The sequence below is a fragment of the Odocoileus virginianus genome, chromosome 34, assembly GCF_023699985.2.
Source record: "Odocoileus virginianus isolate 20LAN1187 ecotype Illinois chromosome 34, Ovbor_1.2, whole genome shotgun sequence".
Lineage (NCBI taxonomy): Eukaryota > Metazoa > Chordata > Mammalia > Artiodactyla > Cervidae > Odocoileus > Odocoileus virginianus.
Window position 1 is genome coordinate 29,948,032 of NC_069707.1, and position 25,452 is coordinate 29,973,483.

Here is a 25,452-nt window from a genome sequence, read left to right on the forward strand (position 1 = left end):
TTTAACTCAGATGCCCATTATATCTACTACTGTGGGCAAGAATCCTTTAGAAAAAATGGAGTAGCCAGCATAGTTAACAAAAAAGAGTCCAAAATGCAGTACTTGGGTGCAATCTCAAAAATGACAGAATGATCTCTGTTCGTTTCCAAGTCAAACCATTCAATATCACAGTAATCCAAGTCTAGGCCCCAACCAGTAAAGCTGAAGCTGAAACTGAATGGTTCTATGAAGACCTACAAGACCTTCTAGAACTAACACCAAGAATGCATGTCCTCTTCATCACAGGGGACTGGAATGCAAAAGTAAGAAGTCAAGAAACACCTGGAGTAACAAGCAAATTTGGCCTTGGAGTACAGAATGAAGCAGGGCAAAGGCTAATAGAGTTTTCCCAAGAGAACCCACTGGTCATAGCAAACACCTGCTTCCAACAACACAAGAAAAGCCTCTACACATGGACATCACCAGATGATCAATACCAAAATCAGACCGACTATATTCTTTGCAGCCAAAGATGGAGAAGCTCTACACAGTTGGCAAAAATAAGACCGAGAGCTGACTCGGGAGTAGCTCAGATCACGAACTCCTTATTGCCAAATTCAGATTTAAATTAAAGAAAGTAGGGAAACCGCTGGACCATTCAGGTATGACTTAAATCCCTTACAATTATACAGTGGAAGTGACAAATAGATTCAAGGGATTAGATCTGCTAGACAGAATGCCTGAAGAACTATGGATGGAGGTCGGTGATACTATTCAGGAGGCAGTGATCAAGACCATCCCCAAGAAAAAGAAATGCAAGAAGGCAAAATGGCTGTCTGAGGAGGCCTTACAAATAGCTGAGAAGTGAAGAGAAGCTACAGGCAAAGGAGAAAATGAAAGATATATCCATTTGAATGCAGAGTTCCAAAGAATAGCAAGGAGAGATAAGAAAGCCTTCCTCAGTGATCAGTGTAAATAAATAGAGGAAAACAAAAGAATGGGAAAGACTAGAGATCTCTTCAAGAAAATTAGAGATACCAAGGGAAGATTTCATGCAAAGATGGGCCCAATAAAGAAAAGAAATGGCATGGACCTAACAGAAGCAGAAGACATTAAGAAGAGGTGACAAGAATACACAGAAGAACTGTACAAAAAAGATTTTCACGACCCAGATAACCATGATGGTGTGACCACTCATCTAGAGCCAGACATCCTGGAATGTGAAGTCAAGTGGGCCTTAGGAAGCATCACTACGAACAAAGCCAGTGGAGGTGATGGAATTCTAGTTGAACTATTTCAAATCCTAAAAGATGATGCTGTGAAAGTGCTATACTCAATATGTCAGCAAATTTGGAAAACTCAGCAGTGGCCACAGGACTGGAAAAGGTCAGTTTTTATTCCAATCCCAAAGAAAGGCAATGCCAAAGAATGCTCAAACTACTGCACAATTGCACTCATCTTACACGCTAGCAAAGTAATGCTCAAAATCCTCCAGCCCAGGCTTCAACAGTATGTAAACCGTGAACTTCCAGATGATCAGGCCAGATTTAGAAGAGGCAGAGGAACCACAGATCTAATTGCCAACTTTCAGCGGACCACATATAAAGTAAGAGAGTTCCAGAAAAATATCTACTTCTGCTTTATTGACTACACCAAAGCCTGTGACTGTGTGGATCACAACAAACTGTGGAAAATTCTTAAAGAGACTGGAATACCAGATCACCTTATCTGCCTCCTGAAAAATCTGCATGCAGGTCAAGAAGCAACAGTTAGAACTGGACATGGAACAACAGACTGGTTCCAAATTGGGAAAGGAGTACATCAAGGCTGTATATTGTCACCCTGCTTATTTAACTTATATGCAGAATACATCATGCGAAATGCCAGGCTGGATGAAGCACAAGCTGGAATCAAGATTGCTGGGAAAAATACCAATAACTTCAGATATGCAGATGACACCACCCATGGCAGAAAGCCAAGAACTAAAGAGCCTTTTGATGAAAGTGAAAGAGGAGAGTGAAAAAGTTGGCTTAAAACTCAACATTCAGAAAACTAAGATCATGGCATCTCGTCCCATTACTTCATGGCAATTAACAACGGAAACAGTGAGTGGCTATTTTTTTGGGCTCCAATATCACTGCAGATGGTGACTATAGCCATGAAATTCAAAGACACTTGCTCCTTGGAAGAAAAGCTCCAACAAACCTAGACAGCATGTTAAAAAGCAGAGACATTACTTTGCCAACAAAGGTCTGTCTAGTCAAAGCTCTGGTTTTTCCAGTAGTCACATATGGATGTGAGAGTTGGACTATAAAGAAATGAACTGTGGTGTTGCAGAAGACTCTGGAGAGTCCCTTGGACCACAAGGAGATCAAACCAGTCAATCCTAAAGAAAATCAGTCCTGAATATTCATTGGAAGGACTGATGCTGAAGCTCCACTACTTTGGCCACCTGATGTGAAGAGCTGACTCACTGGAAAAAGACCCTGATGCTGGGAAAGACTGAAGGTAGGAGGAGAAGGGGATGACAGAGGAGGAGACGGTTGGATGGCATCACTGACTTGATGGACATGAGTTTGAATAAGCTCCGGGAGTTGGTGATGGACAGGGAATCCTGGGTGCTGCAGTCCATGGGGTCACAGAGTCAGACACAACTGAGTGACTGAACTGAACTGAACTGATGGTGGTTTCTGCCTTATGGCAGAAAGTGAAGAAGAACTAAAGAGCCTCTTGATGAAAGTGAAAGAGGAGAGTGAAAAAGCTGGCTTAAAACTCAACATTCAGAAAACAAAGACCATGGCATCCAGTCCCATCACTTCATGGCAAATAGATGGGGAAACAATAGAAACAGTGACAGACTTTATTTCCATGGGCTCCAAAATCACTGCAGATGATGATTGCAGACATGAAATTCAGACGCTTGATCCTTGGAAGAAAAGCTATGACAAACCTAGACAGCATATTAAAAAGCAGAGACATTACTTTCCCAACAAAGGTCCACCGAGTCAAAGCCATGGTTTTTTCAGTAATCATGTATGGATGTGAGATTTGGACTATAAAGAAAGCTGAGCATCGAAGAACTGATGCTTTTAAACTGTGGTGTTGGAGAAGACTCTTGAGAGTCCCTTGGACTGCAAGGAGATCCAACCAGTTAATCCTAAAGGAAATCAGTCCTAAATAGTCATTGGAAGGACTGATGCTGAAGCTGAAACTCCAATTCTTTGGCCACCTGATGCAAAGAACTAACTCATTCAAAAAGACCCTGATGCTGGGAAAAATTGAAGGCAGGATGAAAAGGGGACGAGAGGATGAGGTGATTGGATGGCATCACTGACTTGATGGACAGGAGTCTGAGTAAGCTCTCGGAGTTGGTGATGGACAGGGAAGCCTGGCATGCTGCAGTCCCTGAGGTCGCAAAGAGTGGGACACATCTGAGCAACTGAACTGAACTGATGGTGGTTTTATTCCTAGGTTTTCCAAGGAATCTCTATACTGCCTTCCATAGTGGCTGTATCAATTTACATTCCTACCAACAAGTACAAGAGGGTTCCCTTTTCTCCACACCCTCTTCAGCATTTATTGTTTATAGGCTTTTTGATGATGGCCATTCTGATCGGTGTGAGGTAATATCCCACATTGTAGTTTTGATTTGCATTTCTCTAATAATGAGCAATGTTGAGCATCTTTTCATGTGTCTGTTAGCCATCTGTATGTCTTCTTTGGAGAAATGTCTGTTAGGTCTTTTTCCCACTTTTTGATTGGGTTGTTTTTCTGGTCTTGAGTTGTATGAGCTGCTTGTATATTTTGGAAATTAATCCTTTGTCAGTTGTTTCATTTGCTATTATTTTCTCCCATTCTTAAGGTTGTCTTTTCACCTTGCTTATCGTATCCTTTGCTGTGCAAAAGCTTTTAAATTTAATCAGGTCCCACTTGTTTACTTTAAAACATACCCATAACTTAAAACACAGTTTAAACACACACACATACACAGCTACAGCTATAAAAAAAGATGGGAAGAATTAATTCCCAGTGGGGGAGAAATATTCCAAATTGCTTTTAACTATGGTACCTATAGTTCCCTATGGTACCTTGAAGTTCCTTGATAGCTCAGACAGTAAAGCATCGCCTACAATGTGGGAGACCTGGGTTTGGGTCAGGAAGATCCTCTGGAGAAGGAGATGACAACCCACTCCAGCACTCTTGCCTGGAATCCCATGGACGGAGGAGCATGGTAGGCTACAGTCCATGGGGCTTCAAAGAGTTGGACATGACTGAGCAACTTCACTTTTCATGGTACCTACAGTTAAACATCTGCATCATTTATTTCACTTATTATATTATGAAGGTTAAAGACTACGTCTTAAAGTCACATCCATGACTTGGCACCATATCTCATACATAGTAAATGTTCTATTACTATTTGGTGAATAAATGCTAGAAAATCCAACAGTTCAATCTTCAGTTTAAATTAAAATTCTCATTAGCTAGAATCCCAAACTATTATCTTTTTTTAATACTGGGTATGGGGGAAAAAAAAAAAACAAAAAGCAAAACTAAAAACTCCTGAAGAAAGTGGTTCAGGTCAAGTCCAGCCTGCTTTATTTATTTATTTATTTATTTATCATTTATTTTTATTAGTTGGAGGCTAATTACTTTACAATATTGTAGTGGTTTTTGCCATACATTGACATGAATCAGCCATGGATTTACAAGGAACCATTAAGTTAGAAGCAAAATGAATCTAAAGCAGAGTGAGTGCCACTAGTCTACTAAATCTCAAAATTGACGTAAACCAAACATAAGTGTTTAGTTGATGATGATACATTATTATTAAAGAAAAACAACATGTAACAGAAAGGAAAAAAAGAAGAACTAAAAGCAAGACTGAAACTTCAGTTCCAAAGCCACTCATTTTTATTTAAATGAAGAAGAGCTAAGAGTCTTTTTCTTCCCTACATGCCCCTTAATATCCATGAAAATGCATATGTAGTGTTCTTTACTATATTTCATGATGGCTTACACATTTAAAACTTTTAAACTTGTTTGCATGCATCCAAGGGAAATATGTTTCAGCAAATCCACAAAAAAGAATAGCATTTTAAAGTGGCACTTAAATTTACAAGGCTATTAAGCCTGCTAACACTATAGCGCAAAATACTTAAGACAACATAAATGACAAAAACAAACATCGATGTTCCTACCATCCAGCTTAAAAAAATATAATTTACAATACAATGGATGTCTCCCCTCCTACTCTTCTCCTAGATAAGGTCCTCATTCCTTTCCTCTGGAGAAAACTCTATTCTGCGGAACTGTTGTTTCATCATTCTCATATTTTCCTCTGAAAGTTATGACATACACATTATATTGTTGAACCCAATAAGTCATTTAAAAAATACATTAATGGATTTGGGTTGCTAATACTTCATTTTGGATTAATACATCTATTTTTGTAAGCAGAATTTGTCTACAATCCTTTCTTGGACTTTCTTTATCTGGTTTGAGTATCATGATGATACCAGACTTACTAGACAAGTTAGGTTACTTTCTTTTTTAAAAAGAAAAAAAAAAAAATCTCTGGAAGACAGTTTCAGAAGACCTCATTTGAAAACTGTCTTGACTTGTTTCTTGTTTCCTTTGTGGATTTTAAAAGACTGATTCAATTTAAGAGTTTTAAGACATTTGATGTCTTCTATTTCTTCCTTGATCAGTTTTCCCAAATTAAATTTTCTTGGGAAATTTTCCAGTTCTTCTAAAATTTAACATTTTATGGCATATAATTTTTCGTGGTTTTCCTACAAATTTTAAAAACTCAATTTCAGTATACTTATCTCTTCATCATAGTATCATTTATCCCTGCTTTTTTTTTCTATCATCAATCTTGCTGCAAAGTTCTTTTGCTTTCTGTTTGTTCAAAGGACAAACTATTGGTAGTTAGTTCAATCCTCTTTATTAAATTTTTTTTTTTTGCCTTATGTTCTTCCTTCTACAGATCTACTCTTTTCTTGATTTCTTATATTGGAAAGCAAATTGGATGCGTAATATGTCAGTTTTGAACTTTTTCTCTCCTTGTATGGGCATTTAGAGCAATGATAATCAAGTGCATTCAGTATATCTGAAGTTGGATATATAATGCTTTCACTATCCCTTGATTCTAACAATAGTTGCATTTCCATTATTGTTTTTCTTAAAGCTACTTATTTATAAATTCTTTATCTTTAGATATATATAGCTTTTAAAATCACTAGCAACGAGGAAGTGCTAACTTAAAAGAATGAGATACCACTACTCATATTGGTAAACATCAAACATTGTTGATGAATGCATCTTGAGAAATTGTTCAACTGAGCAAAGCATAAATAAAGATGATATACTGCAGTTCTGTTAATAGCAGAAACCTACGTGCCAGTGCAGAAGGGGTTGGTTAAATAAAGCATAGCACAGTCAAATACAACAGACTACTAAAGTGACTTTATAAATTATAACTACATGGATATAGACAGAGGTTCACAATGTGAAAACAAACCTACATTTGACAGAGTTCATTTTGGTTTCTACACCTTCGTATGCACTACAAATGCCAAAGCGTTAACAATTACCCTGCTCAGAGAACTGGCAGCAGAGTGACTGGTCATCTCCCCACTGCCCGAGGCCTGATGTTGAGACCTGATCTAACAAGGCGTTTTGTCCTGTTTCTCCAGTAAATGCCAAATATGAGTTTTCCTTCTAATAAAAAGCAATGTTGAAAGTTGAAGCTGTCCTACTTCAGGAAAAAACATATTTCTAGCATTGTATTAAGATGCACTATTGAGTTGAAGCATGTTTTCATGGACAAGTTAGGTCCTCCTGGTGGTATTCCAACCGCAACCTTAAAAGCATCAACTGGAAAACATCGCCACCTCCTGGTTTTTAAGACAAATTACATCCAACACTACCACATTTAGAATTTTCCACACCAGGAAAGAAGGAAACGGCAACCCACGCTGGCCAGTGTTCTTGTCTGGGAAATGCCATAGACACAAGGGGGCCTGGTGGGCTGCTACAGTCCATGGGGGTCACAAGAGAGTCGGACATGGCTTAGCAGCTGAGCACACCTGAAAAGACAGTTTAAACTAAAAGGGCACAACAAACGTTACCAAAACAAAGCAAAAATAACCCTAAAAGCTAACTAAAAGCCGAAGGAATAAAATAAAACTGAGAATACAGCAAAGTAGATTCCGGCTACTTTTAAGTGTACTTAAGCTGGATCTGAGGATACGGTGGGTGGGTCCTCAAAGGTTTAACCACAGAACTACTCTCCATGATTTGAGAAATGGCAGGCAGAGACAAAGACTGGATACAGTCCAGTTGCAAACACACTGTGAGCCCAGGTGGTGTCCTAGGGATCGCTCTCTCCAACGAATAAGACATGCCACCCAAACTAACTGCATATTCCTTATAAAGCTCCAAAATAGCAGTTTAGGAAAGAGACACTTTGTGTTCCTGATTCCAACAGATTACTCAACCATCTCTCAATACACACCTGTGACTGATGGAGAAAGGCTAAAATTCTGCCTTTTACAAAGAGGGTCTCCTTTCACACAGGTTTAATATTAACAGTACAGCATAACCCCTAGAAAGAGGGTGCCGACCTAGCATTCACATTTAGGTATGTGTCACTGGGTAAGTTACCTAACCTCTCTCTTAAGTCCCAATTTTCTCTTCTGAAAAATTGGTGATAATATCATTGTATCTCCCAGGGTATTTTTAAGACGTAAGGACTAATTATCTGTGTCAAGTACACAGCATACAGCGTGTATTCACTAAATGGTAACTATTACCATTTAATGGATTTCACCGGTATAATATCGTAACCAGATGGTATTAATGAACCAACACAAAACTTGAGAACAATCATATTAACAGATAGGAAAAAAAAAAAAAAAACAGACCATAATAGGTTAGGCAGGGGTCAGCAAAATAACAACCAATGGGCCAGGCCCTGATTTTTTTTGAAAAGTCTTACTGAAACATAGTCATGCTCATGTGTTTACTTAATGACTATGTGGTAGAGCTGAGGAGTTGTGAAAGTGAAAGGCGCTCAATGGTGTCTGAATCTTTGTGACCCCATGGACTATACAGTTCATGGAATTCTCCAGGCCAGAATACTGAAGTGGGTGGCCTTTCCCTTCTCCAAGGGATCTTCCCAACCGAGGGATCGAACCCAGGTCTCCCGCATTGCAGGTAGATTCTTTACCAGCTGAGCCACACAGGAAGCCCAAGCAGTTGTGACAAAGACCAAGAGACCCACAAGCCTAAAGTAGTTACTATCTGGTCCTCTAAGAAAAAGTTTGCAGATTCCCAGGCTAGTGCAATTGGGCAGTATCAATAAAATAACATCTAACGTAAAAAGTTTACATTTTTATTAAGATGAATAAAACATCTGTATACCATGGTCCTTGATTGGCTCCTGGTTTGAACAAAACAGGTGTTAAGATCTGAATACAGCAGATAATTTGAATACGTTAGATAGTATTAGGGAACTGCTATTAATTTTGCTAGGTCAAATAATAAGAGTGGTCATACAGATGATTATGCTTATTTTTTAACATGCATACTGAAATAGTCAAAGTAAAAATGCCATGTCTGGAATCATTATCTGAACTCAGTAATAAACAGATTTGGTAAAGTTTCAGATGATCCCCTCAATATCTGGAATCTTGCCACAGGAACCAAACAAATTAGGACAATTTCAGTACAGAATAGATCTGGATCATAGGTATAATTTTAAAACAATGAAATGCCATATTACTGCCTCAACTCTTAACAATGATTAAATCTAGGCAAAAGGATATAAGGGTATTCGTCACACTGCTCTCCCTACATTTCGATCTAAACAATGTCCATAATAATTTTTAAAAGCTGTTTAAAGAGAAAAACAAATTTCCTCACCATAGGCCACACTAAGACAATGTGAGTGTTAATTACATATATATTTTTAAAAGAAAAACCAGATCAGATATTCAGAGCAAAGAAATTACTAGCCTCTCTGCTACTAAAACATCTAGAATATCATGATCTTATCATTTAAAGAGGGCACTGATATCCAGATATCCAGAGGAAAGTAGGATGGTGTAAGATATAAAAATAGTTGTGTGAGGAAAGTCTCAGAACATTTAGCACAAGACAGCAAAGATAGCAGTTGCTTTCAAATGTCTGAATAAAAAAGAAACTGAAAAATCCAAATGAAGGCCCAGAGAAGGAGACCTTATGAAACCACACCAAAAACCTGCAAAGCAGGAGGCTCCATGGAAGATAAGTGGCCAAAAAAACGGAGGCAGGACAAGATAAACTGGAGTGTTATACAATGAGTCTTTTATTAGGTAAAAGATGTGAATAGATGGTTTCTAAGATGCCAATCTAACTTTCAAATCCCAAGATTCCAACATCTTAGATGAAGACATACTCTAGACACATTTAGGAATTACATACTAGATTTCCATTTTCAGTCTAGAACTATTATGTAGTTTAGTTAAACTGACGACCCATTCTGAACTTCACACTTTTCCTTCAACAAGCACTTGTATTCAAATGGGCAATAAAGGGAGAAAGTTAGATGCAGTGAGGGGCAGCAGCTCAGGCAGATGACCAAACCACAGAAGCTCTGTCTGACCTGCTGACATCACACCACGAAGACATTTCTGGTGTGGCCCAAAAGCTTACACTTTATACCAACAGTTCTCGGTGTTGGCATTTTTGTGTTCGAGCCACATGCAGAAAATTTTATTAACAATGTGCCTGGCTACAAAAATCCTTGTATATTCTAAATGAAAGGATTCTGAAAAGGATTATATGGTATACTACTCATATTACAAAAAAACAGTTAACAAATGCTTAAGTAAAAGAAAAAGTATGTACAAAACCACAATTTGTTGTTGTTCAACTGCTAAGTCTTGACCGACCCTTTGTGACCCCATGGACTGCAGCACGCCAGGCTTGCCTGTCCTTCACTATCTCCCAGAGTTTGCCCAAACTCACATCCATTGAGTTGATGATGCCATCCTCTATCTTCACTACCTCTGACTTTTTCTAAATACTAATTCTGAAGACTGGTATCAGAATAGTTACTACAATTTTTAAAAATCTACGTCAAGAGAATTACAAATGCTGTTTTTCTCTAGTTTCTATTTTACACTAGAGCACAGCTGATTTACAATGCTGTGTTACTTTTAAGTGCACAGCAAATGATTTAGTTACACATGTACACACGTCTATTCTTTTCTAGGGTCTTTTCCATTACAGGTTATTACAGAGAAAGGTACTGTTTTTTAAACAACTCTGACAGTTGCCAGCAACCTCTATTTAAAAAATCAGTAAGGAGAAGTATATTTTATGCCTCAGTCAATAAAAATATCTGTAATGATACCTAAAAGGCGGTGGAGGAAGATTTAAACAATGCTGATTTTCTAATTGAGTGCTTAAGTCACTGGTTTACACTATCATAAAAAAGTTCCAGTACAAAAACAAATCCGCCTGCAATGCTGGAGACCTGAGTTTGATCCCTGGGCTGGGAAGATCCCCTGGAGGAGGGCATGGCAACCCACTCCAGTATTCTTGCCTGGAGAATCCACATGGACAGAGGAGCCTGGTGGGCTACAGTCCATGGCGTTGCAAAGAGTTGGACACGACTGAGCAACTAAGCATTTTGCAATTTGAGAATACATAATCTGATACTTATCCTATATTAACAATGTTTAAACAGTAGCCTGTTTAAGGGTTTCACTATTTTAATATGTACTAAAATATATCTGTGAAGTAAGAAAACTTGGGTGTTAAGGTGTGGACTCTAAAATGGATGCTATGTGACAAGGACTGACTCTAAACTGTGCAAAATACAAACAACACTATTTACTCACCAGATGAGTTGAGAGATTAATGAGCACCTCTCAAATTATAATAGTGTGGGGTTCAGTTGCTAAGTTGTGTCCAAACCCTTGACACCTCATGGACTGCAGCCCACCAGGCTCCTCTGTCCATGAGATTTTTCAGGCAAGAATACTGGAGCGGGTTGCCATTTCCTTCTCCAGCACAAATTATAATGTGCTCTATTAAAGTGACATTACACTAGTCAATGCTAACATTAATTTAACTAATGTACTATTATAAGAGGAAAAAGTATATTTTGCTGAATACAACTTGAAATCTGGGGACTCAAAGATAAGAAATCTGGCATAGAGATTCCTTACTATGTAAAAGAAAAAATTATTTTGGCTAGATTTCTTAGTATTTCAAATAAGCGGTCTTAACATGTGATTTTTAAAGATTATATGTCATTTCCTGATTACATAAGAAATATTTAAAGAAAAAAAGTCATCTATAGTCTCACCACTGTGATAATTACTACTGTTTTTCTATGTTCATATGGGCACATGTTTTGAGGCTGCTAAGTCCACATATTTATTTGTATATACTAAACAAGGTTGAGCTCAAGTGCATATGCTGTTGCATCTAGTCAACAAAAGATTTTGTAAAAACATCTGCAACTTTTGCTAAGAAAAATATCAATATTGAATTCACTGATTTTCCTTGAACACTAATGAAGGAGAACTTTTCAAATATTAATAGTTATATTTACTCTAGGCTAACCGCCTCATATCCTTTGCTCATTTTCCTTCTGAGATATCCTACTGATTTTATAAAAGCTCTTATACGTAAAGAAGTAGCAGTCTTTTGCCTGCTTGTGCTATTTCTTCTGCTAAAAATGATTAATACCTATTTCTACACCTGGCTCATTCCTACTTGTTCTACAGCTTGGCGTCACCTGCATTCATGATCAGTTCTACAACAATAAACGGGAATCTGGGCATCAGGCCCCAGCCGAGCAGATGGGGATCCAGTAGTGAGGAGACGGCAGAGGGGACGGCAGGCGTTCTCAGCGCTGAGGCCAGCAGCGTGAACTGTACAGACGTGAGGAAGGGCCAGTCCGGCTGCAGTGGGAAGAGGAAGGGGCACGGGACCCGCTGGAGACGCAGGGAGGGGTTAAGTCCTGCCTTCCAGACCATGTTAAGGATTTTCACATTTATCCCAAGATAATGGTGGGCTAAAGAGAAGCAAGAAATGACATAATGTATGTATTTGCTTTTCATGAGACTCTATTTATTGCCATTTCTTTAACAAGAGAAGGTAATGCAAGGCAAGAAAGGGCGGAAAACTCAGGTCCGCTGCTGCAGTCCCGGTGAGAAAGGCCAGCAGTGGGAGCAGGGTGGATGAGGACGCCAAGCAGCAGATCAGAGACTTCTTAGGAGACAGAGGGAACAGAGCTTTGTGATGGATATGGCGAAGAGGAAAATGGAGTATGACTCCAGGTTTGTGGCCTAAGATATCATCTACTGGGACAGGGACGCTGGAGGCAGAGCAGGCTTGCAAGGGGAGATGGGGAAAGGAGCAGGGGGTAAGGATTCTGTTTTTGACCTGCTGATTTGAAGGAACTTGTGAGACATCCACGGGGAGAAACAGACATTCAGATAAGAGTCCACTGCTCAGGACAGGCCTAGGTCTAGACTGGAGGTGAAAACTTAGAAACCCACATGTAGAAGGTACTTAAAAGCATGCTGGATAAAATAAGAAATCAAAGGTACTGAGACCTCTGGTCTCCAAGACTGAGCCAGGGCATCCATTACCATGATGAACACCCTGAGGCCCATGACCATGCTGCTGGGGACCCAGTACACAGCACCTGCTCACACTACAGTGAAGTCTCACATTTCGGTGTCTCCATGGTAGACAAGAAGCTCCTCAGAAGAATGATCAATTCTTACTTATTTCTGAACCCAAGTCTTGGCATAGGCCCCAAGGCATGAAACACATTCAATGAAGTGTCTGTGAGAGGGTAACTGTTAGCTTGAGATTATTAAAAAGCAGTATCTCCACACACACACAGAGAAACAAGTTTTAGGAGCCCAGGCTCTGCAGCAGATTACTTGGGTTAAATCCAGACTCTACCACTCATCAGTCACATGACGGGCAAGTTATTTAACGCCTTTGTGCCTCAACTTCCCCATCTGTAAAATAAGGCAGATAACAGCACCTAGTGCCAAGTGTTAGGAAAACTAAAATTTCATGCAGAGCATTTAGCATAGTACTTGTACATGGTAAGCATTCAAATTTAGCTATTCTTATTGTTACTATTATTATCTTCTTTCTTCATCTTCCATGGATAGAGAAATGTGCAAAAATGGAAAGGATTTCCAGTTATTCATTGTGGTCCTCCAGCTTTGGAATGCAAAAACAGATCATGTTGCTTCAGGTCTAAAAGCAAGGGTAAAAATAAAACAATTTTGATGTATCTGGTAAATGATATCAGTATTTAGAAAACAACTAAATTTAACAGTGAATTAAAAAAAAAAAGACCTAACAATAACAAAATCATTTCAAATCAAAACAGAAAGTAGTTGTTGACTATGTTGGGGGTTTTTTTGGGGGAGGAGAGGGGCAGTGGGAATATGGAGGAGATGGAGATAGGAATCGACAAGAAGAAAGAGTCTGACCGAGTCTACAAGTTACAAAACAGACATCTGCTAACATGTACTTAGCTCGGTACCTGCAAAAATAGGAAAACTATTATTTAAAAAATCAGGAAGTTTATCTTTTTACAGAGAATCTTGATATCTGCCTTAAGTTACCCATGATAAGTAACTACAATTTGTGACTAATCTAGTCATTACGCTGATGCTATTAACACAGCAGAGTCTTTTTTCAAGATTGCCATTTTCTTTGCAAGTAAAAATGTTAATTCATGAGGTTGCTAACAAACTGAATAAACCCTCTTTCAGCTTGTGGCTGGTGTCAAGGTTGGCATGCATAAAGATAATTTTTCTCCGTATTCTAATTTTTATTTCAAGGGTGTGAATGCAGGATTCAAGCTTGAACTTCTGACAGCTCATGAAGAATTTAATCCAGAGAAAGCACTGTAAGGTGAAAACACAACAGGTGGAATTTCCTATTTTGACAGTTTCCTTTCAACCACTTTTATAGGCTTACCTTTCATATGAAATGTCTGTTCTAATGGAGACAACCTGTTTAAGGTCTGAGTCATGTATGACTGCCATTTTAAAAACAGGAAGGTAAGATTATGAAATTAGCTATTTGGAAAATACTATACAGAGTTCAAACTTTTCTAGTTAAAAAACAGTTTTTGCTATTTAGTGGGGAAAAAAAACAACCCGTAACATTTAAATAAAAGGAACCAGGACTACAGAGTGACTGCTTTCCACATGTTAGCACCAGTAAGAATGTCTTGTTTTGCTGAGAAATAGGCAGATCTTGCACTGATTGAGGGCTGGATCTCTCAAAAAAGACAAATGTGTGCAACTCGGCCAAAGAGCAGAAGAAAGCCACAAAAATGTTCTGAGTTAGAAACTTCTTCAAATTCAATGTGAAGAGGACACAGGGCACTGGTTTAAAGCTAGCACGACGTTAAGTGAGTGAGTAACTGATGACAACGCGCAAGGAGTGTTCCAACACAGAGCACGGAGGAGCGATGAGGGCTTTCCTGATGGGCACACTGGTTCTTAACTTCTAAGAAAAAGCCAAAACAAAACAAAATAAAAGCTGTAAAGAGGCACAAGCCCCAAAGACATTGATTAACTAACCTTTGCACGGCCCTGATTTTAAAAACATTTCCAAGTTGTTTCTAATGGGGCAGTCAATTGAGAATCACTGGGCTGAAACGCCACAACAGGTCAACAAAACGATGGAATTTCCCTCTCAGGAGGTCCTTAAAATGGGTTATAGTTTCATATCAGGGCTGTTTATCATAGAGAACATCAAGATTTCTGCACTCTGTTTCCCATGCGTTGTTTCCTTAACTCGGATTCATGCATTAAATTGTCACAATCTGCCTTCTGCCGCTGCCTGGGATGAAATGCTACCAAAGAACTGCTCCTTGCTGAATCCAGTGTCACAGCTGACACTTCCTTTTATTGGACTGCTCCAGAGCATAGCACTGGGAATCCCTGATTCCCCAAATTCTTCCTCTTCCTCACTATCCCCTGTCCTTGGCTTCTGAGGCACCTTTCCTAGGTTCTCCTCCTATCTCAAATATTGCTCTGTCTGCCTCTTAAGTCATAAATTCTTCAGGGAAGTCCGTGACAGTCCCTTAAAAGCTCAACAATGGGTTCTACAGGGCAAACTCCCTTGTAATCATATCCACACTAACCTCAATATGTATCTGAGGAAGCCACTGTTTTCTTCATATTTTCAAAAGGATTTAAGATCCTTGAAGATTATAAATCATTGCCTTAAATACTTTTAAATTTAAGCTTTCCAGGCTTCAATCACTATCCATAAATTTCAGGGTCTTACTTCAATCCTAACCTATCTGTAAGAGATTGAATCCAGATTCCTATCTGTTAGGCATATTCATTGAGCTAAACCAATGTATCCAAAACGAATAATTAATCCCCTCAGAAATACTTGCTCAGAATAAAATGGTCAGGTAAGGAGCCCTCCTGACAGTTGTCCTCCAGTGGAAGAAACAGACAACAGACAAACGAGCAATGAGAATAATTATAGAGAATGTGATCTGTGTTACGAAGGGAATGACGAGAGAAACTGCAGAGTGATCCAGGAAGGCCTCTTAACTGCCTCGGAAATGACAATTATTTTTAAAAGGAGCTCTTGAAGGCTGAGGAGGAGCCAGTTATATGAAACACTGAGAGAAGAGACTCCAAGTAGAGGGCACTGCAAACGCAAAGCTACTGACTGTACTTAACTGTCTACAGACCGCAGGCGCTGTGAGCCTGAAAGAGAACGACCTCACATAAACGTGTATCTCTGCAATGTGGCTTAGTAGCTGGCACTTGGGTCATACACTCAATAAGCAGTTACTGAATTAAATGCAGAAGGACACCTGAAAGAAAGAACTGTGGAGCTGGGAGGCTGCTAAGTGGGAAGGGGTGGGGGAGGAATGTACTGAGAGGTTGGGGCTAGTAGATGCAAACTATTCTATATAGAATGGATAAACAACAAGGTCCTATTGTATAGCAGGGAGCTATATTCAATGTCCTGGGATAAACTATAAGGAAAAAGAATATAAGAACGGATGTATTTATTTGTGTAACTGAATCACTTTGCTGTATAGCGTAAGCTACTAATAACACAATATTGTAAATCAACTATATTTCAATTAAAAAAAAAAAGAATTGTGGGGTTGGGGAATAAATGGGGAGAAGAAACATTCTCCAGTGAAACAATAAGAATCTTACTCACCTCAGCTATTCAAGTTCTTCAGCAGAATTCTATTACCTTCTTATCTCACATTCTGGTCAGTTCCACTTAGTGCTTCTAGCGTCTAACAAGTCATTACCACTTTCAGTTAAAACCCCCACGCCCTAAAGGGTAACTGTTCCAGGAGTCTTCACAAATACATACATATAATACATATATGATGTAAGGAAGGAACTATTTTGATTAAAACACACAGACCAACCCTTAAGCACTTTTGCTATGTATTTCCTTTCCCTTTTCCTAAGCTACACTGTCGATTTCAGCCCAAAGGGTCCTAATTCATCCATATCCTAAGTTCATTTCAGGGTAGCTGGTTACAGACTAGCGACCCTGTCAGCTACCTGCAGCATAGCAATTATTGGTTTGATAATAAAGCCATTATTCCTCTCTTTACAAAGTGAGAGTGAGGATATAATACAAATAAATTATAGTTTCAGACATTTGAAACTCTTTCCATTTAACAGGCCTCAAACAAAAAGCCTACTAAGAGTAACTTTAAAGGCACACATTCTTAATATTAACAATTAACAAATTAACAATCATCCAAGTAGGTTTACACTATGCATTGAAGTGGAATTTTCAAGATTACTGGCCAAAGATTTTCTCTAAAGATTTACACTGGCAATATGCTGCTGTGATGATGAAAAAAAGCATTATTCACAGATTAATATGATTTTTTTAAAATCAGTTGTGACTGTTGAACCATGTGACATCCCTTATCTCAGCTTCTCCCCCACAAACAAAAAAGAGGAGAGACCTGAATTAAGAAATCTGGCAGACTTCTGAGATGAGAACACCAGGTTTCTTTCAGGAAGGTCCAATGAACTGGTGACTGTGTCTTCTACACAGCTGTGGCTCCTACCACCACCCCAACCTGCCACATCCTGGGATGTGGTCAACCCACAAGCAGTTAAGGCAGGCTCACTACAACCTCCCTAGGCTGCACATGCATACAAGAAACTGGAGATACACAAGATGTTCACCAAAGCCATAATAAGCAGGTGAAAGAAAAAAGGTTTGGGGGCTCAACAAAAGTATTTGGCAAATTACAAAGAAAAGGTTTTTGTTTCATAAAAGCTGCAGGTTCCTCATGAACCTAAACAGAGGTTCAAACAATGACAGAATCTATTAAGTGTTGGCCACATTCACAAACCCAATGCCCACCTTCAGATCTGCACTTTGGGGTTACACACTGGTTTTATTATCTTCACGTCTGAAAGATGGCAACATCTGACCCTGAAAAAGGGTGATGTTGAGAACACCAGGGAAATAATAACCATGTGATAGAATAAAACACCTAGCTTTTATTCTGGGCAATAGTACTGACACCTTGAAGACCTGTTGTCATAAAAGTTCCCAATACAGTCCTCAGAATATCTAAAATTAAAGGATATATACATGTGCATGTGTATATATATATGAAACAACCAGGATCACTTCCATGCTTATTTCAGTTTTTAGATCTAGAATCATCCATGATGGCTATAGGAATTATGTTAACAATATTACATCAATACTTCCTCTGTTGTGGCCAATGTAGTTATTAGTACTCAATGAAATCAACAGTCTCAACTAGATGTCACTCTCTTCAAAAAGGAAAACAAAAGTCACACCTCTAAACACAAACATATTTGTCAATCTGGGGGAGGGAGCGTTATAAAAACCAACTAAAACAAAAATTGCACAATATGGAAGAATTACAAAATTTTACCCCTGAATATTGAAAGCAAAACATACTTCATACTCTTAATAATGTGTTTTATATAAACTTCCATATCTTATAAAAAATATTATTTCAACTAAAACCTAAGACCTATACATTAGCCAAAAATAGGAGAGAACAGTTTGCGATTTATTATACTTAAGCAGAAATATTCATTTTCTAGTCAATAATTTCAATGGTCCATACAGCTAAAACATTTGGACTTAGCATTAAAAAAATTAGCCACTTCAACAGCAGTCTAATAAACAAAGAGGTATTTATCAGGTTATTCCCTGATTAGGCAGCCTCCGTATTTGGTGTCGACCTTATCATAAACAAATAATCTTGCAATCATTTGCAGGCACTCCTGAGCCACTTGTATTATCAGAGCACAGCAGCAGTTTCAGCTGCCTCTAAAATGACAAGAAAGCTACTATGAAGAGCACATTTATACTGACACAAAAACCTCAAGTCAAATGGTCTGACAATGACATCAGCAAGTTTCAAGTTTACCATCACCTATGGTTATACAAGTCAAAAACAGTGTATTCTAAAGAAAGACTAACTCTGCTAAATGAAACCATTGGGGTCTATTCCTTTTATTCAGAAGTACCATACAACTAAACAAGCAGTGGAGTCCACAGGGAAATAGCATTTCAATAGCTGCAACATGGTGCCAGACCAGCCTTTGTTGGCCTTCCTTTTCCAAGAAACAGAGATGTCTCTTTTAACTGAGTCCATCTGCCATAAGTGATAACCAGATGTCTGTGTGACGATTCAAAATTAAAACAAAAGTCCTTCCCCCTGCCAAGACCTAAGAGCAGAGATGAGTCCAACAGGCAGCATTACAAAGCGTTTCAATGTTTTAACAGCCTCCGAATGAAAGAGACAAAGCGGCTTCCCTTTAAGGTACCACCCCAGCAAGCACCAGCCAGCATCTCTTCAGCTAACTTCGCACGTGATAAGTGCTTTACACTTCCTTATCACAGCAACCCTGTGAGGTGGTACTAGCATTAACCCCATTTTACAGATAAGAAACTGGGGAATGGAGGCAGTGGAAACACTTGCTCAAGGCCATCCCGCTATTAAGCAGCATCGCCACCACACTGAACACAGGCAGCCTGTATCCAGAGTCCCTGTAAGCGCCATACAAACCGTAGTCTCAAGAAAGTATAACAGATTTTGATCAAAACTGATTTTACAATGAAAACTGTAATTTATCAGAAGGAAGAAAGTGAATGCCTGATTCTCTGAAACCATGTCATTAATAAAAACAAATTCTGACTTCTTTTAAAATGTTCTGAGTTCTCACCTACTGAATTACAAAAAAGTGTACCATGTACCAGCGTCTATGGACAGCAGTCTATGATCGTAACGATGACAATTAAAGTACCAAGAGTCATCCACAGAGGTACTGAGAAAACCGTCCATAAAGATGCAATCTGATTTTCAGTATTCTTTCTTGACAGATGAATACTGCATGGTCAAAGTCGCCAATCAAAGTTTTATGGTGCATTTTTTGGGGGTGAAATTTTAAACAGCTTCATTATGGACTCACACATGAAGGCTGACTTGAACTGTCTCAGAATTCACCTTAGTATATAGGGGTTTTTGTTTTTTAGTATTTAGTGGGATTCCCCAGCAGCACACTTCGCATTACAAAACAAGCCATTTAAACCAAATTGTGAATTTTATCACCTGTTAATAACTACATGAAAAGACCAGATGGGTACAATTTTTGATAAGACCTGATTTCTTTCTACTAATGACACAGTTCTGGAATCTTGTTTTTTCACAACTATACAAACAGACTCACTCCATTTTTCTTCTAAATCAAAGGTTGTGTCACAATACAAGAATCAAATTTGTCTACATGGCCTGGGAAGACCGCAGATAAATATACTCTTTTACCCTTTTGAAATTACTCAAAGTGACAGTCATGGGACAAGAGCAAATACTGTATCAACTCAAAGCAGTGAACCATTATTTTTATTATTTGAATTGGTCAGAAAAAAAAAGCCCTAATCAAGTTTGAGAAATTTTGTCCCTTAGAATATACAGCCAACATAAAAGTTTAATTTTAGGCATCAGGATTAGATTCCTAATTAGATTAGATGTCTAAAGGTTCCCTTCATCTACTAGATACGTCACTGAAAGGAAAGAAATAAAATATGTATATCCTTTAATTAATGTTAATCTTCAAAACACACACACACAAACATACAACAGGATGGCCATTTATAGTCCTGATCCCCAAGGAACTTCTGATTTACCAGGCATGATGAAATCCATACACCAGTAAGTAGACCACCAGGAAGCATGTAATAAAGGATTTAAAATTCAGATTTGTGTTTGTCACATTCTGGTGTCATTTCCCTGCTATCTACAAGTGCACAAAACGCACCTGATGAGAGACACCTTTAATCCAGCTTTATACACCTGACCATGGCATCAGATGTATTAAAGATACAAAAAACTCGGGTATAAATTGCAGGAAATCTTTATTTATTAATTCAAATACCACAATACAGCTAAATTGCTGAAGCACTACCGGTTTTGAGAACATTGTGGAAACATTCTACTATTATCAATTCTAAAATCCACTTAAACTTTTTAATAACAATAATTATTCATCACATGGGCTATGATGCAACAGAAAGAAATCAATCACTAGGTAATTATAGGCCTCCTTCACCAAAAAACAGCACTGATACCCACCTTAACTAAATTATACAGTATTTGCTGATTTTTAAATAATGTGCCACATCCATGCTAAGAAAGAACTCTCTCCAGAAGTTTTCAGCTGTAAATTTTCTATTTATTCATTCTACTTTATAGCAAATTCTATACATTCTAAATATATATATCTACAAAAATTTTGATATGACAACTTCCCACTTATGAAAAAAAACTGTGGGATTCACTTAGTTTTGCCCTCTAATTTGGCAAAGCATAATTTCAGTCAAGTACTCAGATGCAAAACAATCTGAAAAGCTGGATGTTAAGACAAGGTTTTTAGAGTACAAATTATGAAAATCTAAGGTTCAATTAAAAACACAGAGCAGGCTGTACTATATCTTTTATCTTTTTTTTTTTTTAAGTGACTACATCTTCAATTACAGTGTTACCACCTGGACTTCTGTAACACCTTTTATTCCTAAAAGTTCAAATATTTTTACATGCCTTATTTCAGTACAGTTTTCATTCTCAGCATAAGGCTCTTACCTGTCATACTGTACAACCAACAGTTGTTGGTTCAGAATGAATACAGAACATCTGACATGAACACTCCATTCTCAATATAAGCAGAGGGATACAGAAGGAAAATGTAACAGACAAAGTAACATTAATGAAAAGGATACACAGGCCAAGGATATATGTTGGAAACTCCCTAAGAAACAGAAATAATACAAATAGTATAAGGAATCATTTTTGATTGGGACATGATTAGGTCAAGAGAGGAACCAAGACAACAGGAAATGTTGCGAGTACTGGAGCAGACGGCAGGGAGAGCAGGGACTGTTAAGAAAGGTAGAGGCTTGGGCTTAAATCCTTTTCCTCAAACACAGAAGGGGTAAAGGAAAGAGGCAGCAGCAATTAAGATCTACATGAAGTGAGTGTGACGGCAGCCCTGAGGCAGAGGGAACTCACTGAATCTCACATGAAAAGAGAACATCCTCCAGCACCTCAAGTGCCATCATCCCCCAGCACAACCTCACACAAGAGAGTAAGCCGAAGTCCTTGACTCACTAATCTACAGACGACAATATTAGGTTTTTCTTCTCAAGGTTTAAAATGCAATTTTAAGTTTCCCAATGTTTATATTTCCTGGGCTTCCCAGGTGGTGCCAGTTGTGAAGAATCTGCCTACCAATGCAAGATGCAGGTTCGATCCCTGGGTTGGGAGGATCCTCTGGATGAGAGCATGCAACCCACTCCAGTATTCTTGCCTAGAGAATCCCATGGACAGAGGAGCCTGGCAGGGTGCAGTCCAAAGGGTTGCGAAGAGTCAGACGCGACTGAAGCAACTTAACACACACACAATATTTGTATTTCGCGTCTTGTTAAAGGTATCTGCCCACCTCTTTGCACATATATGAAATTGGTTTAACAAGAGAAGCTGCACCTCAATTCCTTGAAAATACCCGAGTCAAAAACTCAATTCTGACATCAACCAATCAAGAGCACAGAGCAGCAGATCGTAACAGTCTCCGAGACTGATTTTGAGGGCAGAGCACAAAAGCAGGGGCTTGGGGGAGCAGGATGAAACGTTTTTGTTTAAGACAAGTCAGACTTAGGGGAAAAGTAAGAGGGGAAAAAAATTAAGGGACAAACGGAAACCGTGGTTGACATCATTGCTTCTGTGATTTATCAATTTTCTTTTCATCTTTAATCTTCAACTAAAGAGCTTTGTTCCCGCTGGACACAAAAATAGTATTACTGTAGCATGCATATATGGTCATTTTGGTATGCCACAAGAAAACCTCATTTACTGACCTAGAAAGGTTTGGGAAGCATAAAACCATTAAACAGAGGCCTAAGGCCTAAAGAGATGGCACAAACTGGTAAGCAACATATCAGCTGCGAATAATTCAACTACAGAGTGATGATAAAAGTCCTTTTCGACTTAACTGTCATTTTTTCAAACTTTCCAAGACTGCAGATTATGCTAGAATAGCTAAACCTTCTCATATTTCTCTTTTCCAATTTTCCCAGGGAAAATGTCATTCTTTCTGCAAACAAAAAATCACACCAAGCTTGTTTCCTTTTCTTTCCTTGAGCCAATTTTAAGTCACTCTCCTTAACCCTAAATACACAAGCCCACGCTGGTCAACTGCCAGTGTCTCTCCAGAACTGCGGGTGACAGATGCAGTCAGAGAGCTCACAGCCGTGGATTGGCTGTGGTCTGAATCCTATTGCAATGAACACACTGACAGAGCCCGCAGAAGCACATCTCGGCAGGAGAGAGTTTAAAAACCGTCATTTCCAATCGAATTTACTTTTAGATTTCTTACTGGCTATTATGCTCCTACCCCGGTTCTCAACCTAGCTTAGACCTACGTCCTACCCATTTTATCCTCCTCAGTTCCAGATCCTTCATCAAGCCTAATTCTGGTTAATACTACTACTACCAAAAAAAAAAAAAAAAAAAAGGCGGGGGGGGGGGGGGAGGGTGCTGCAAGCATTGCCAAAAGTAGGAACCGACCAAGGTGCTATTTGGGAGCGTTCCCGTCGCGGCCGAAGCCGCAGGAAGTTTTCTGGGAAGCAACGGACCCCTTTAGCATCTCTGCACGATCTCTCTTCCCCTGGGTGAGGGCTCCACAGAGAACGATGTGGAATCTCCCTTCTCCAGTCTTTCCCAGTGGCGGCTAACCCAGAAAATAAATATATCTCCTTTCTTAGCCTACACTCCTCCGGATAACGTTCCCAGGCAGTGACGCCCCACCCCCACCCCGTTATCCCAGACGAGATCCCCAAATATTACCCCGTCCTCCTAAAAGCTGGACCCTCCCTCGGCCGCTGGACCAATTTCCCGCATCGGAGGTCCTCTCCCCCCCGCCCCGGCGTCCGCCCCCGCACACTCCACCAGCAGCACGGCCGCGGCTCCGCACAAGCCCGCCCCGCGCCAAGACGCCCCGCAGCCGGCACTCGGGCAGCCCCGAAGCCCGCGCTACCCCCCGCCCAGGGTCGCCGACCGGGTTACCGTGGGAAGAGCGGGCGGCGGCAGAGGACGCGGCGGCAGCGCTGCTGCTGGTTGCGGCGGACGCGAAGGATAAGCTGGAGGATAAGGATGATGATGAGGCGAGCGCGCTCCCCAGTCTCCATGGAACTCCCGCCCCGGCCGGTTGCTAGGAGCCCCCAAGGCTCGGGCTCCGTCTTTCGTGCTTTGTTGTTCCGGGTACAGGGCGGCCGCTGCTTCCCCGCGACAATAAATAGACCAGAGGCGGGGGAGCATAGAGACAACGCGCGGCGGCTAGAGCGCCGCCGGGCAGGGCCCTCCTGAGTTCCTCGCTAGCCAGTCATATCCGGCTCTCACTGCTCCCGTCACTTTCCCCCGCCCCTTCCTCCACTTTCCCTTCCTCCTTCCTGGTGTCCGGGTCGGGTCGGCCAGGCCTGCCTAAGGGCTTGACGGGGTGGGGCTCGTGGGGAAAGGTGTGGGCTGGGCTAGACTTCTTTTCCTTGAGAACCGTTTGGAAACATTTCGAAAAAACTGTGTATCCCTTGTACATTTTTAGCCAGTAGTTACACATGAGTACGTAATTTCTGGCATACAGTGTAATATAAACGGACTTTTCGGTTTTTTATTTTGAGGGGTGGGGGTGGAGGGGGGCAAAACCCTGCCACTTCTGTTAGCCCATTCAATTCATAGAAAAGGTCCACCATTCAATATAATTAGCGAAGCTGGTCCTCAACAACTAGAAATTGTTTTCTAATTCTGACGAATACATTTTCTGTCGAAAAAGTCCGACTTCGCTTTTTCGGTTAAAACAAACGCGTTAATTTACGTGATCAAGCTCTCGTGAAGGAATGCTAATCCTAGTCCTAAAATACAGTGATAGGATATGATAGGTAAAAGAATGGATAGATAGATAGATGGATGGATGGATGGATGGATGGATGGATGACAGATAATGCAGGAGGGTTAGGTCACATTTCTGTCGCCTGTCCGTTTGGTATTCCATACTCAACTTGGGTTTGCGGTCAGGACTCTGCCTTGGAAGCCGGGAGGCACTTGAGAGGCTTTTAAGCCGCGTAGCCGGATCCAAGGATGGGAGGAGGGAAGAGGGCGGCTGCACGCTGGGACCGGGGTGCTGGGCTGGGGCGGCGGCGGCTCTGCTCACACGGAAGCCGAAGCCGGGCGCCTGAGGACTGAGACCCTTCTGCAGCTTCGCGCCCAAGTGGTCCTGGGATGACCCGGGGGACTCCGAGAGGCGTACACTTCGCCAGTTTGAACGGCCGCGCTTGGGCCCTCGGGGCCCCTCGGGGGCCGCTTGAAGCGTGCTGCCTGCGAGAGCGAGACAGGACTAACGGTCCGGGAGCTCCAAGCAGCGGCGCGGATACCCGCCGCGACCCCGAGTCCCACTCCCAGGCCGGCCGGCGCAGGCCTCTGCTCAGAGTTGGGCTGCGGTTGGAAGCGTCTCCCTGGATGAGGCCAGTGGGCAGCTCTGATTTACTCAAAGGCCCTAAGGGGGTCATGAATACCTGGCCTCTGGTTGGTGTGCATCCGGCATGAATCATGCTAATTCCACAGTCCTTTTTGAAAGATGACGGGCTGACTTCTGAGGGGTTGGGGAGTAGGCAACCATTTGAGTATTTCACTACTTAATGGGGTCTTCAAGGATGCCTATAGATCTTTTCCTTCCCACTCTGAATATTCAGTAAAATATGTGAGCATTTTAAGGCACTGTAGAATTATGGAACTTTGATCTGTTTCAGTTTCTATACTCATTTATTCTCTAAACAGTATTAAACAATTATAGCTTGTATTAGGTGAAATGAAGACAG

At 40.3% G+C, this 25,452-nt stretch overlaps 1 protein-coding gene across 4 annotated transcripts in view; it reads right to left on the minus strand.

Moving 5' to 3' along the window:
- TBPL1 (TATA-box binding protein like 1) overlaps positions 1–24,901 on the minus strand; it is a 36,711-nt gene extending 11,810 nt beyond the window's left edge. The window contains exon 1 of one of the 4 annotated variants that reach the window (XM_070461586.1): positions 24,789–24,901. Coding sequence is in view for 1 of the 4 variants with exons in the window: in XM_070461584.1 (XP_070317685.1) it covers positions 23,651–23,772 (122 nt within the window). In the remaining 3 variants the exon portion in view is untranslated. Of the gene's footprint in view, positions 1–23,650; positions 24,556–24,636; positions 24,756–24,788 lie in introns of those variants that run through there. The other 3 variants (XM_070461587.1, XM_070461584.1, XM_070461585.1) reach the window with 3 other exon arrangements.
- Between the last annotated feature and the right edge of the window lie 551 nt (positions 24,902–25,452).